Source organism: Apostichopus japonicus, chromosome 22 (genome assembly GCF_037975245.1).
Source record: "Apostichopus japonicus isolate 1M-3 chromosome 22, ASM3797524v1, whole genome shotgun sequence".
Lineage (NCBI taxonomy): Eukaryota > Metazoa > Echinodermata > Holothuroidea > Aspidochirotida > Stichopodidae > Apostichopus > Apostichopus japonicus.
Window position 1 is genome coordinate 18,279,806 of NC_092582.1, and position 15,900 is coordinate 18,295,705.

At 35.9% G+C, this 15,900-nt stretch overlaps 1 protein-coding gene across 1 annotated transcript in view; it reads left to right on the plus strand.

The window, feature by feature from the left end:
- Positions 1–1,974: 1,974 nt before the first annotated feature.
- The window catches only part of LOC139964293 (uncharacterized), a 103,916-nt gene continuing 89,990 nt past the window's right edge, over positions 1,975–15,900 (plus strand). Inside the window, exons 1-2 of the mRNA XM_071965782.1 lie at positions 1,975–2,259; positions 14,272–14,382. Of these exons, the coding sequence (XP_071821883.1) occupies positions 14,328–14,382 (55 nt within the window). The 5' untranslated portion in view covers positions 1,975–2,259; positions 14,272–14,327. The remainder of the gene's footprint in view (positions 2,260–14,271; positions 14,383–15,900) is intronic.

A 15,900-nucleotide genomic window follows, 5' to 3' on the forward strand; every position in this document is an offset into this window, starting at 1 on the left:
CAATGTTGGGTCAAATATATACCCAACCTTTTTCTTTTACCTGGTACCGAAAATGAAATTTTTAAGCATATTAAGTCTCAGAAATCTAGTACAGTCCTATATGCCTAATTTCATAAATGGAGTTGATATCAAGTTCATGAATTCACTTAACTCTTGTAAAAGGAAACTCAAGGATGAAATTGTGGGCAAATATATCTGATAATCTCCTTCCTAGCCATTTCATGTTTATCCGTTATTTCTTTTTCCTGCAATTTTCGCTCATCTTTATCTATCCATCCATCCATCCATCAGTCAATCTATGTATCTGTCTATCTATCCCTTTCTTCTCATGTTTGTCTTTTCTTTTCTTGTCCACTGTAGTTTCACGTTTCCATCTGTCCTTTCTCTTTCTTATCTCTAATTACTGTAACAATCTTTCGTGTAGTAATTGAAGCTCTTTTGTTCTTGTATCGTTTTCGTTATGATTATTACTAGCCTTGTTTACAGTATCTATATGTAGTGCCCTTCATGCCTTTTATGTAACTTTTCAGTGCTTTAGTATGTTATTGTATGTTCGATAAGTATGAAAAGTAAATTTGAATTTATAGGCCTACTTGACTGAACTGAATTATTGAATATTAAATTAATGTGCTAGTCACGGAGGGCGGCACAGTTACTTCCCGTTATGTGGATCACTGTCGGCTTAATGCATGTGTTCGAGTCTCGTCTGGATATAACCACAACTTGTGCAAAACACATATTGAGATATTACGCGCCCCGCTTACTATAGCTTTTTCGGTTGAAGGGTTGGCCACTTTTGATGCAATGATAATTCGCACAATCGCGATTGAGTCAAATTGTGCAAGATTGGTAAGGGAAAAAATAGAAATATGAATAAATACAAACCGCCCCCCCCCCCCCCCAGTGAACATACAAACAAACACAAACACGTCGTTGGTGTTATCTTTGCGACTTTTTTGACGGAATGGCAGTTTTCTTGAAATGCCCCAAGCTTCCGAATGTTCGTTAGTTAACAGGCCGAACGTTGATCACTATAGCAATTCGGGCAAGTTTATATATATATATATATATTCTGGAATTAGTGTAAATAAACTGGAATGGTTTGCTTGTACGATGAGTGGCGTGTAGCATTTTACTATGCTGGCAAATACAACCTGGTAATGTGTCAGGTTTTTTGACAGGCATCTCTTGTCTCATCTCAATCCCATGTTTCTTAAAATAGGGTTACTTACCTCGATTACATAAATTTGTTAGACTTTCTTGTGCTTCAGGGAAAACAGTTATATATAGCTAAGCGGGTATATACCGCGGAGGGATAATTTACTTGGCATAACTGAAAGAGAAAGTAACTCATAAGTTGAAGCGAAATGTTTTAGTTGAAAACCCACTTAAGGCAAAACTTTCTGAGTTTCAATGTATTTGGTAGACTTTTAAAACAAAATGTCATTAAGCCCTTCGGACATATTTTACTTTCAGTGTTCTTCAAGTGCTTCATGTTAATATTTAAAGGGATAGACAAGAGAAAATTTGACTATAAATGCATCCCAATTTTTTAGAAGAAAATTGTATGTATATTTGTAGGCCTATAAAACAAATATGTCAGTGTGCATCTATAACACCACTCCTGTTTGCTTCAAGTTGGCCCACTTTGGTATAAACCATGTCAACTTGAAATATTGTTATCTCGGAAAAGATGCATAGGAATTGAATGCACATTTCACCAGGATGATTAAACTTTCATACTCTTTCATCAGACAAAATAAATTTTCACCTGGAAATATCCTTTTATCAGTATATCAAAATATAAATTTTTCATTCTTGCATTTTACCCGCAATCATCTACAGAAAACAACAGAGGGAGTTTCTATTTCTGTGAGAGCTCAGAACAAAAATAGTCGACCGCCTCCACTTTCAATATTAGTCTGATCAGCTGGAAGTGTTTCACTTCCGTTGTCTGATGTGCATTTGTCAGCGCTGATTGTATAGCAGCGTACACAAACACGTACTTGTACCAATACTACACGTTCACGTTACACTGCTGTCAAGAAGTACGGGACTGGTATGCAGAATAGAACTACCTGGGACGTAATCAGTGAGATATTGTACATACTGTAGGACCTCCGAACGGGACTGGGACTAAGACTAGAGCTGGCAGAGTGCCTCATTCAGTATTTCATATGTTTCATTTGTATTCGCCATCGGGGATTATTTTGTGAACTGGGAGCTTAAAGCGATGAGTATTTTGTACCATTAATTCTGGTGAGTTTGTTCGGACGTATACAATAGGACGTTTGTAAAAGTGAAGTTAGCAACCTTAGCAAAACTAACACTAGGGCTACACATAAACAAATAAATTAGTCATATTCCCATCTATATAAATATGTTGTAAGCACTATTGAGTACTGCAGTGTAGGCCCGTCCCCAGGATACTTAAACCTGTGTAAATGTTACATGATACTACCATACTTGGTAGGCTGCAGCTAATTGCAGATAATGTTAGACCTAGGCAGGTATACTGTAACTAGTGCAGTCACATTATACAGGGCTATAACTTGAATTTAAGGAGTGCAGAAAGAACTTTAGGCTATTGGTAGTATGGAATAGAGTGCCTCAGAGTGGGTTAGCTAGTAGAACTGGTAGCATTTTAATTCAGAGTAAACTTTTGTGTCTTTCTTCACCTAACAAGGCCTAGGCATAGTGACAAAAACTATGTAGGCTAATTATGTTCAGCCAATGTTTGCCTTCAGATATGTTGAAACCTCATAGGACAGTACACAAATGCCACAAGCAAACCGTTCCATTAATCCAAGAATGTTTTAATTTTTTTTTTATCTTAGTACTATTACCTTGGGCCTACAGAGTTTATGAAAACTGAAGCTTGATATATAGGCCCAAACATAGTTTACATTATAATATAAATGTATGTAAAACATGCAGGCTGAAGGCCAATCACATTTAACTTTTAAGTCAGATATTGTGTGTTTGGTCAAAGTACTGATTTAACTTATTGTCAACATGTATAGATATGCTTTTAAATGCGCTACAGTAATTTTAGAAACCGCTGCTTTCATGCCATATTTGTAGTTGGTTCATATAAACCTTTGACATTTATTCCTTTAAGACTCACATGAATCCCAGTCACATCGAAAGTTTACCAACAGTTATATAGTGTTTATGATCGTTTCTGAATGACAAACTTTCTTGATTTCATGTTCATGGTAGACCTTAGTACACCTCCATTTGAAGATCTGTTATGTATGTGATTGCAGGGATTCTGCTGTACCATGTTCATCATTAGCTATGTGTTGGACATGTTCAGGTTATAAATTAAACATAACTGAGACTGTGATCCTTTTATAGACAAAGGGTTCTTTATGAGACTGTTTCCACGTGTTTATGTCTGCTGAGATCGCAAGTATGCCAGGTACTGTAAATGGCATTGTTGCAAACATTTCGTTTGGCGGCTTTCAATTTCATAGACTGATAATACATTAGTGGTAAGCTAACATCTAGATCACTGTATACATTAGGAAGGGTAACATAAATATTATTGATAAGGGGTTTGTAGGGATTCATGCATCCTTGTGCTCTATATATACTGTATGTATACATGTAAAAGTTGTGTTATACTTCTGTGCCCCAAGAAGTCAAATCATAGCAATTCTGAGCTCACTAGTTAGAATTCTGAAAATTGTAGCCAAAAATGTCTGTTTAATTCCTATTTGTAGTAATATTGTTCACAAGTATCTTGTGCTGGTCTTATAAAAGTTACAGTATTTAGCTAGGACCTGATTGAGAATTTTTTAGTGTTTTGACAGTCTTGAATTTAGTAATTTAGTTGATGCTCGTAATTATAAATACCATTCGCAGTATTGATAACCGGTTGATGTCAAGGTTGTACAGTATAATTTGTTTCCCCCTCCCTCCCTCACACACATCCATCCTCACTCCTACTCAGTAAATACATAAATCAGTCTGGGGCAAAAGATTGATCTGTCTTATATGAGATTTAAAACTTAGTACATGTATGTTCAGTTGGTACAACAACTGTCTTTATATTGTACGCATGATTGTTTACATTATTCAAGCTTAATGGTTAGGCCCTGATAACCTACCACATGTACAGTATGTTAGTCTAGATATAATTGGCATCAATATCTTTGTAATGTTGTATTAATCACATTCATGCCCAGCTTTCTTAATAAGTTACATTGTAACTTTTTCATAAGTGCTTGTGTGATTTGTCTGAATGCTGACGTGTGGAAAGGAGAATTAGGGGGGGGGGGAGAGTAGAGTTAAAGTGGTGTGTGAATTAGTTACCCGAAACAGCAAATCTAATCAGTTGGATAAATTATTTCTTTGTCCACTTGTGTGGAATGTAATTAATGTACCCTTTTGTCAGCGAAAGGAACCATCCTCTGTATAATTAAATTATATACTGCCATTGTTCGTGTGAACATTGTTAACTGGACAGCTTTCAGTATGTTTCAAAACATTGGTGCATGATTCATGTGAAGTGATGAAGGTCCCTGTCACTGGTTTGGAATGTAAACTGATACAGGAACACTCACAGTAGTTATGAAATGTTTATTTGAAGTCATTCATCTTCTGGGGTTTGTTTAGAACCACAAGACACAGGAATTTACTTGGGAGACATGTGAAAGACAGGCTCACTAGTTGTATAGATCTGTCAGCATATCTTATGATTTTAAAATTTTGATGTAAATTTGCTGAATATCTCCAGTTAGATTTTCTTAAATAATAACTTACATTATAATACTTTATGTAGTACAGAAGGTTTGGCAAATTTGGGAGAAAATGCAAAAAATCTGGATTAATCCAGTTCGTCTCCTGTATTTGTCCATGTGTGACCAATCTGAGAGGAAGGTACAGTAGGTGAGGGTGAATTACAATACCCTATATTACCATAGTAAAGTTCTGAACAAAAAAAAACAAAGAATGATATAATATTTATTCTGTTTATGAATACAAATGCATGAACAATATGGAATATAGTCACATTGAGTCAGTTATATTTCAGTGTACTGACACTCTACAGAGTCTGACAAAAAAAGAAAAGTGCTCCAATTTTTCAGTAAAGTGCATTTTTCACTCCAGATTTCCGTCGACTCCGAACGATATATTTCCCTGTGTTTTGAACGTCATTTCTTTATTACCAGTGACTGATATATGTATCTACATCCTCTGACCTTTATTACAAACTGTGCCAGTTTTATGAAGTGACGTCAACACTGAAGTGCTATAAAGTATCTGCTATCATTACAAGGTAATGTGAGATGCTATCTGTGAACATCGATGGCTGCTCACTGGACTGTGTACGAGAGACTCATTCTTTCTCTCTCTCTCTCTCTCTGTCTCCTAATTTATGCAAAAATATTTCCTCTTGATTCTAAAAAGCAGAGTGATTAGAGTTGAAGTGTAGTGATTTTGGTCCTTTGAAGGTTTAGAAATAAAATGACAGAGTCTTAAGTGTGAATTATAGGATTCGGTTACTGTACATTCTGTAGCTGTCGGCACTGTTAGCCGGTATGTGCAACTCCGCATTAATTATGCCTTACAGGTGTGATTAGATTTTATATATTTTTTTTTCCAGGTTCGCCTAAAAAGTTTTGAATTCAGCTCTGTATTTTGTGTAGTAGATTTGCTGTACCTGTACTGTAAAATACTGCGTCGGTCAAATTTACATTTTGATCCAGCTATCTCTTTGCTTTCATAGTATGACATAAATATCAAAATTGATTAGATTTGTTGTATTTAAAGCAAAATATCCAAAGTACCATACATTATTGTGTACCTTTATTTAATTGTCCATAGAAATGCTTGATACCGTATCGTTGGTGAAATTTTCATTAGTTGTTTTTATCATTTATTTATTTCTTACTTTTTTTTGTGAAAAAAAGAAGATGTACATTAATACAATTATGGAAAATCTTTGAAGGGCAACTTTGAATCAAGTTCATGCTGCCTTCACCCTTTTTAACATTTTTGATAAGCGTTTGATGAAAGTTACATTTCAAAGAATATTAGAACCTTAAAATAGACAATGGATTTCGATAATTTTGACCACCGCAGTGACATCCGATTTGCCAAATGTTAGCATTAATATTCTTTAGAAGATGACCGTTGTGTGCAAACTACACTATGGTACATTATTACCAATAGACAGATGACCTACAACAGTATAATTCTCCGATTAAGTTTACCCTTGAAACAAAGTATGAAATTTCATAAATTTCAGAAAACAATCTTTCAATGCAATATTACCAAGAAAATTCTTTTAAATATGTATGTCACAAAATTTGATGCGATGTTGGTGCATACAGTGCAATTCTACAGAGACTTTAGGGACAAAATTTGGCTTTTTTTTGTGTTTGCATCTGAATTAATATGTACAGTACTACAGTACATATGGAAAGTGTGTGCACTGCTTGTGAATTAATACTACATGGGAAAACGTGGGTGGCATTTACCTTTTTGGCATAAAACAGGTCATTTTACTGAACATGTTCAAATGTCATGTTTATATTGATAAGAATTCCTTTCTTACTGTCCTATTCCCATTCCATTTGCATATGAATTGATATCAGAAAGCCAAAAAAGAGAGTTCATTAACAAAGCAATTTAAATACTACAACCAGGAAAGTGCGTTGGTGGCAAAATCCTGTTTAGAATTCAATGTTATTATTTTATTTATATTCAGCGAGTAACTTTCATTTCATTGGGAAACCTACTTATTATACACGTACCGTACACATCCTATGCTATAACTCCACTTGGGATATATTTGTTATTAATACTCAGTTGTCTTTTCTTGTAAAAATTACCCAAACATCTACAACCAAACTGCAACAATTATACTGCTTTAACTTTCACAGACAAGAAGAGTGGCCCATTGGCAAGGATGCAGAGTTTTTGCTGTTCTGCGGGATATAAATTTTCTTAAACGTAATAAATGGAGCACAAAGGCCTCTTCATAATGTGTCTGACTGGCTTGGAGAGTCCTGTCTATAAACAGACTTCAGGGCTAATTCAGTGCATCTTTTAAATGTTGAAAGTGTTGGCATTTGCTCAGTATCTACATATGATATAAATTTTGATGGCTAGCCCAAGTTGTATATTACTAAATGCTTGCTAAGGGGTGGGGAGGTGGGGGAGGGGTGTAGGCAAGTGGTGAAGGGGAATAGAGGAAGTTTTAGAGTGTAATGGATATTACTGAAAAATCATCTGATTATGCACACTTTGTCCGTGTCTGTTCGTTGTTACACAACATTGCAACTCAAATATTAATAGTGAATGAAAAATCAAGTTTGTGTTTGTTGTAAAATTTTACATTTTCTTTATACAGTTCACTGCTAGTTAATCTGTGGTGTAATCTTGTATAATGGGGTAAACAATGGAAATCTTTCTGTCTGCATACTACAGTACTGTATTTTATAATCAGCAATGTTAGTAAGTTACTGTAAGACTGCAGTATAGATACACACTGTACACTTCAAACAACAGTACAGATATCGGTCACTGTGTCGTGCAGTCATTCAGGAAGTTTTGAAAGTCACAGCCTCAAATGAATCACCAGTTCCTGCTTGTCAAAACTTGACCCAGTCGTGTATGTATCTGATGCCGTTGAGAGCAAGTGTCATACATACAGTGCAAATTCTCTCATTAAGCTTGCTTAGTTTTAACCAATCTTTAAATACAAGGATAAATTAAAAGGTTTTTATTTCACGTTTGACATTTCTCGTGACAAGACAGGTATCTCCTTCTCACTGTCCTTTCTAAGGGTAGGCTACATTGGTCTCTTATGTGCAATACACCCATACCCTCACAATACAGGTATCTCCTGACTTCTCACTGTCCTTCTTTCTAAGGTTAGGCTGCATTGGTCTCTTACAGCAATGCATCCCATACCTTGTTTTGGGTCATCAGTAATTTCCTAGGTCACTCCATTATGGGGCATCCGTCCTTTCACTGAGAAATTACAAGTCATAGGTTTTGCGACTATGTACTGAGGGAATTGCGGGCGCAGGGTGTGGGATGTGGGGGGCTGTGACCTTCCTATTTGAACCTCATGTAGAAATTCAAAGTTGTTACTACTATAACACAACGTTTTGGGTTTATGAGGCTAGAGGGGAGGTGGAGGCTCCAAGACCTCCCCCACCATACGTGGGGAGTTGGCATCAACAATCCCAAAATCCATCAACTGCCCCACTCCCCCCCATCCCTTTGCTATGTACAGGCTTTTGGAACAATTACATTCTTAACTTTTGCAATACATTACATATGTGGCATTCTTTTTGCAATAGTACTTTAAAGTGGGTTGTAAAGTGCATGTCTTAAGTGGAGCAACTCACTGGAGTGAGTCGTGAATTAGTTCTTCAAATAGTACGTCGTCGTGTGGCCGGTTGCACTTTTCTCTCTTGGAGAACCTTAAATGATCTGGACTAGATTCTACTTGTTCAATATTTTTTGCCTCCTGAGTAAACAAACAGTAGTTTCATTTCTCAGAGGAAATAACATTTCCTCTTTTCTTTCAATACATAGATGTTTGTGGTAATTATATAGCTTTGAGTCATAATCACAAAGATAGTTCAGTAGAACTCATAACTGCAAAATGAACTGTAGGCAAAGTTTGTTTTGTCTTGTTTTTCTTCGTGTTTTTGTTTCTCTCTTAATATCCTAGAACTAAATTTCCATGCCTTCACAGGAAAGTTTACTGTTATGTGTCATTTGTCAGAGTGTCTGGATATAAATTGCAATGGCTTCGGTTAGCTCATTCGTGAGCAAGAGTAAAAAAAAAGTAGAAAGACAAAGTTTCTCCTAAGGGCAGACATTGAGAGAAACCTGAGATGTCATATTGCCACTTGAAGAAGAACATGTTTCGTCTTCTATTACTACATGGCACTCAGACCCGGTGGCATGATTAGCCCGTTGTGACAGTTATGACGTGAATTCCGTCCCGTGTTTTCCTCAAGGACTCCCTAGCAACGGTTCAATCGTAATCACTCGAATGTATCAAATGTTGAGACAAAGGGCATCTTAATTTTTCTTCCATACAGGTTTTGTTTGGTGCTTTATAAGTGTAGTTTTACACTGTTTTGCAAACACGTGAAAGTGAACACCAGTCTGTAAGACAAACGATGGTTAATTAGGGAGGGAGGATTTTCTCGTGACGGGGTGACGGGGTGCGGCTTGTTAAATTGGAAGATAGATTATTGGTCAGACTACTCAGGTTTACAGGACTATAAAGTAATGCCAAAAAAAGCATTGCACTTAAATTTCGTGAACGTGCAGCAGGGTTCCATAATAAGCAGGTGTGACTATGTGATGTATTTTATGAATATCATTTATGAATATTCAAAGCCCTTGTTGTCATTTACATAATTAACTTCACTCTTCACTTACCTGTCTCCACACAAGAACTGCACTCTTGCCCAACTGTCTGAATTTGGTGGGCTGGATGGGTGGGTAGGGGAGGGGATGGGTATGGGAGGGATTGGGTAGTGAAAAATTTTCCCCTGCCTCATATGCTTGTGTATGGGCAACACACAGGCGGTGTTTTCATTAAAATGATTTACAACATCAGTTGAGTATTAAAGATACATATGGTTTCTACGTTTTGTAGAAAATGAGAGCTTGAATTGATACTGCTAAATATCTTGAACTTCTTTAGGTTTTGGGGTAATGGGGTAATTACTGTTCATCCAACTACTGTTACATTCTTTGAACAAAACCGCAAAAGTTAGTGTTTCAGTACTATAGTGAGATGGCTGTCTGTCTGAAATCTGCAATTTGAGATGAGATTTATATGGCTAGGTCAGAATTGATTTTGGTTGCAGGTGTGATGTCCAGAGGGAGGAGGGATAGATGGGAGGGACGGAGGGAAGTACAGATGGGAGGGAGGGATGGGAGGGAGGGAGGGAATTTCAGTTGGGAGGGAGGAACAGATGGGAGGGAGGAAGGAATTGAGGGAGGGACAGACAGTGGTGTGAAAAGATTGGGCTTCGCGTCTTTTGAACTACAGTGAAGACTTGATCTGGTTTTACAAAGCTACAAGTTTTTTGACAACTGGAAACATTTACAGCAGTGATTTGCTTCAGAAGTAGCTTGTCAATTGTCATAATAATGTTACATGTCATAATAATAACTTTCTCAGTTCACTGTGTTTATTAAAGTTAATACTGTAATTGCTTTGCACTGTCTTTTCAAAGCAAATGAAAAAGTCTTAGCCCATGGAATTAATTTAGTCTATGATTTAAATTGTGGAACAACAATCTTTTCAAGTAGTCTGGTTACTAAGGGCATGCATGAATCACTCAAGTAAATTGATCTAGTGGTGCATGAAAGTAAGAGAGAATATATGTTAGGTAAACAGAGGTACTCCTCAGGCCCCCCCCCCCCCCGTCACCACCATATCTGAGTGAAGTCCACTGACTGAACTGCAGATCTTGCCCGAAAATATTCTCTGGCAGATGAATTTTTAATTGGTTAATATGTTATGAACATTATACATATAAATACATAGAACCTTTTTGGTTCATTAGTGCCTTGTAAAAGCTTGAACAGACATCTGTGCAACCACCCACAGTCCAGACTCAGGCTGTGTTTTACTTAGTTCTCCCATGTATTCAGTTAAGCTTCCTCTTTCTGTCTGTGTGGGGATTAATGTTTTATTTGTTATTTTTTTCTTGTTTTTTGTCTCCTTAAGTGCCTTCATGAGATATGTAGGTTTTGTATGAATCCAATTGTCTGCTTCGCTAATGGTGGAACTAATTAGACATACTCTCGAGTTTATGCAACGAATTGTTAAATAGAATGTTTTCATTGATGACTCCATGCCGGCGGAGTCTCCTGGAGGATTCCTGAAGGGAGGATTGGTTTTAATTAAGTCTGAAATAATACTTTTGACGGATGAGAAACGCTCTCTTATTTAATTAACATCCTATGGTTGATGAACTAACCAAGGTTGAATCCATTATAAAGTACTCTGGTTATAACCAGTATAAGGGAACTGTTGGAAAGTTGAATGTTTTGCAATGAGCCGTTGATTGTTTGGTCTTCTTTTAAGTATAAAACTTTTGGTGACGGTAAATTTACGTACAAATTATGTAAAACTTTATTTTGGTTAACTCTGTTTCATTTGCATAAACAGAAATTTGATAATTTATCCATATTTGAGTTATTCCTGGAGTGATCATAGATTTGCCACGTTATGGCATTGCTGGACTATGTAACAGATTATGTTAATTTTATTTCAATATATTGTACCTTTTCTTCAAAGGTAGAATCAAGCAAGTTCAATGACTTATATTTGGTATAGCATCGCAAAACGATCTTCAAAATCGGTCAAGGTGCTATAGAAGTGTAAAGATGTGTGGCATGTGTTTGTGCACACATAGTGTTTAATGAGAGACAAATTCAGAGCTTTGAAAACTGCTGCACAAAATTTGAATACTAAATTATTCTCTGTTAGCATCAGGAGATGATTTTAAATTCAAGAGGCCATTGGTATGACTTACAGGACCAAAGCATGTCGATACATATTTTCTTGTTTAATATACACTGTACCTCCATCAAAATGAATCTTGCCAATTTGTAAATAAAAATCTGAACTAAATTGGGTTCAGTTGTCCCTTCTTTCCCCTACAGTCTGTACAAAATTTTACCTTATAAAAAGCTGCTCATGCCTTCAAGTTTGATATATTTCGATTATATGCTCAAACGTTGTCATGCTTTGAAGTATGACATGTTTGTAAATGTTTGTCATCGTCTAGATACTTTTGGACTTCATGATGAAAAATAATTGTCATACTTTTCATTGTCTAGTAAGCATTGCGAGGGAATGATGAGATCACTTACAAAAGAATTTTCAAAGAAAAGTAGAGCAAGATAACAAGGCAATTTAACCATTCAGGCAAATTGCAGGCCAACAATTCAATGAGGAGAACGTGCGGGACATTCTCACACGTAATTTCTCGGAAAATAATGGGATCAAATTCAGCAAACAAGATCGGATGCGTCGAGCAGTTGCGAAGAACAGAATCGGGTCTTTTGAATGTATGTTATATGTAAGGGAGAACTACAGTATCAGAGCAGAACATCTCTCACAGAGTGGATTTTTCCAGAATTTCGGAGAGTACAGTTAGTATACGACATTGAAATGTTTCAAATCAATATTTGTTCCAATTTTCAAGAGACATGTAACCCGGTTGCCTAATTTTTTTGTTCTTGTTAACCATTATGTTGCTCATCTTTTTTCTTGTTTTTTACAATCTTTTTGAAGTTTTGATGCACGGAAAGTTCCGAAACGTATGTGATAGGGAAAATGACCGTCTGTTTCGGCAAGCACCGCTCCAACATACTGTAGACATTCACGGTGAACGATATAAGCTAGTCATATTCACGTTTCCTCTCGACAATGAGTCGCATTAATTTTCTTGCTTTAATAATTTCCTGCTTCTTATAAGGAAGTTGTAACTTTTTGGTCGTAGCTTTGTGTACCCCTTGTACAGTATAAGTTGTTTTCCTGGGTTTAATTAATGCTCAAGAAATAATTTGTCTTAAGGGGGTGTCAAGTTCCGCTTGATGAAAATCCAATTTATGAGGAGCTGTCATGAGGTTGTGAAAAGACATTGTTATAAAACCAATCTGGGTGAGAAGAACTTTTTGGAAAAACCCTGCACGAACAGTTCCTACCATATCTATTACTAGCAAACATACCGTGTATTTCTTTAGGAAAGTATACAGTATATACAATATATTTATATATATATATATATATATATATATATATATATATACATATATATATATATATATATATATGTATGTATACAGGGATGTGCTCAGGATTTCCTGAGTGCCGGGTATACTGATCGCTGTCCTGGGGGAGGGGTCTAATGGGAGGGGTGACATTTTTCGATCTTTGAAGTTGTATACAGAGTTAGTGTAGTGTGATACTGCATGTTGCAGATTGAAGTCACTCCTACTCCATATCTCCGCACCTGCTGTGTTTATGTGAATTTGACAAAGGTATATATAATTGAAGTTGCAGTGAGTTGGAAAATCCAGAACAGTGAAAAAACTTTTAACCTTCATTTCTTGTTGTTAAACTTAAGATATATCTAGCAATATATGTGGCTGGTGGATGGACATGTATTCGATTTAGTGTTTGTATAAAAACAAAGGACAGGAGGTATGCTAATAAATGTGTCTGTTACCAAGAACTAGAGTATAATTGGATACAGGTGACTTCCTATGACTTATCCCATAATTATTAATTATGCAAAAATTGGTTAAGGATTTACCTCAGGGCATGGACTAAGAAGAGGAACATAATCAGTATTTAAATTCTTTGAACATACGGCCCTTTGTCAACTTCCCCAATGCTTGTGCACCTTTACATTGAGCGTAAGAGGCTTGGTGTAGATTAAATGGCTTGGGTGCAGGGCAGGTGAGGCGGTGGTGGGTGGGGAGGAGGGTTTGTAGGTGCAATGGGTCTCACAAACTGTATTAACTTGTGCGGAGTACCCTTAAAGGATAGTCAATGAATTTCATAAGGTATTCCCCAGACGCACCGTTCCTGTTGGATGTTGTTAACATAATGATGTTTGACAAATAGTCAGTCCGCATATCGCCAGTTTCATAGCTCACTGAAACAGCCTCGATTAGCTGGCCCTGATCCCCTATGCCTATGAACAGGCCAAGGATTTCACAGTTTTATCCACTTGCTAAGAAAATGCCAGAGCTTAAAAACTTCTACTGGCTAAAATCAAGTTCTCACTAGAGTTATCCTGAACTGCAACACACATCAGTTTTACTGTACAGGTAAAACTGTAAAACAGTGCATATGTAAGGTACGTAAATCATGCCAATTCTTTGACCGATGATATTTTAACCAACTTACCACATGTGTGTTCCTGTAAGTTTGTAATGTCTACCTGCAGAGAATTGCAAGCGCATTTTTTTTCTTGCCACTGGCAAATTACCAAATACACTGGCATTTAGCCGTTAGAAAGTTAGTACGCCCAAATTTTGAGTCCTGTCTGAACATAATGTACCATACTGCTTATTAAAAATATTCAGCTATTCAGCTTTTAATCCAAGTTTTATGTCGACAAGTTACTCTTTTCCCTTTCTGCTTTGTATATATATACTAAAAGTAAATAAATATATCTTGTGCAAGAATCATGATAGTATTTGAGTTTAATACTCACTCACTCATGTTGGTCTTTTATCTCCTCTCTTCGTCAGATATTAACGATGGCTGATGTATTTTCATTCACTGGATACGTAGACCAACTCACAAGATGATGGAAGAAGACATAGTTCGTTATGGGTACCTGTTACACAGGCCCGGAGGAAGTAAGAGAGTTATAAATCCTATTTATATTGCTATATTTTCCTATTATATTTATTATATTATATTATATTATATTATTATGATTATATTATTATTATTATGTTATATATTATTATATATGATTATGTATTATATTATATAATATATTGTATTATTATATATTATATAATAATATAATATATATTATATATTGCTATATTATTGTATATTATATTATATTATTATATTATATTATTATATTATATTTGTCCTGTTATATTGTCCTATTATAGTTATATTGTCCTATTTTGACAATTTTGCTTCAATTCTCTGCTTCAATTTTGATTGCCAGTTGCTAGGATTTTATTCCCCTTCTTCACAACCATTGTATGTATCTTTCCACCATATTTGATTTCGGTCACTACACAAGTTTGTCCTCTTTTTTTTAGTTTGTAGTGGGGGCTGGTTTGGGGGTGGGGGAGAGAGGATGGTAGGTCTGGAAGACAAATGTTCTCTGATTATATTTTAATCTGTTTTTACATAGTTTGTCTTTTGTACTGCTGGATGTCTTCTTACATTGTAGTACTAAAATATATGCCCTATTTTCCAACAGTAAAAGGTCTTTTGCCATTTGATTCTCTGTATCTTCTCTTGTATATTGCCTCCAATCAGCCTATTCACTGATCTAAAAACAGTAGCAATTCTAGCAAGCTTGACCCAATTTAAGTATCATGACCCAATTAAGAGTCACTGCCTGCTTGCTGCCTCCTGTTCCTTTTCCAGCTATGTACCTTTTGGAATTCCTTCGACTATCTTTTTGCTTTCAAATATCACCCAAATCTAAAATTGCCACTATGCCAATGATTTGAATTTTAAAGTAGATTCTATATTCTGTTTATATACACCTTCAATTTAGTTATCGTTTGTCGATTTGTCGATTTTGTTGACATTTTAGCATTAGAAATACTAATTGTACTAAAATACTGTCTGGAAGCCTTGATATCAACAATGATTTGAACTCTTGGTTTATGAGTCTGTTAAAATTACTAGCAGGTAGAAAATTGAAATTAAAAAAATTAAGAAAAACTTCCTAGAGTGCAGATTATTTTATGTATTTCAAGATTTGTTTGGCTAACTTGCACCCAATTGTCCAAGAATGATAAAAAAAAAAGGAAAAGGGGTAACAAAAGAACACTACCCTTGCCTATTGTTATCTGATATCACTGTCAACTTTAACTTTAATTAAAGCACCTGCCATTATTGAATCGATGTGGACTCAAGATGCCATCTTCCTGAGCTGCATTTATAGCATATGCATAGAAAATACGCAGAAAGTGCCAACTAATTAGGAAACAGATCTGAGGAAGTGCTATAATCTGTGATTGTCAAATTTGTGCAAGTGTCTCTGTTACAACGGTATGCAAAGACACAGATTCTGAATTTGGAGATGTCAGAGCATGAAGTCCCCAGATGGAAAAGTCCAAGATAGCGTACTGTAATTAGCTAGGTGTCTCTTTAGCCTTCGTACTGTACGTATCTAC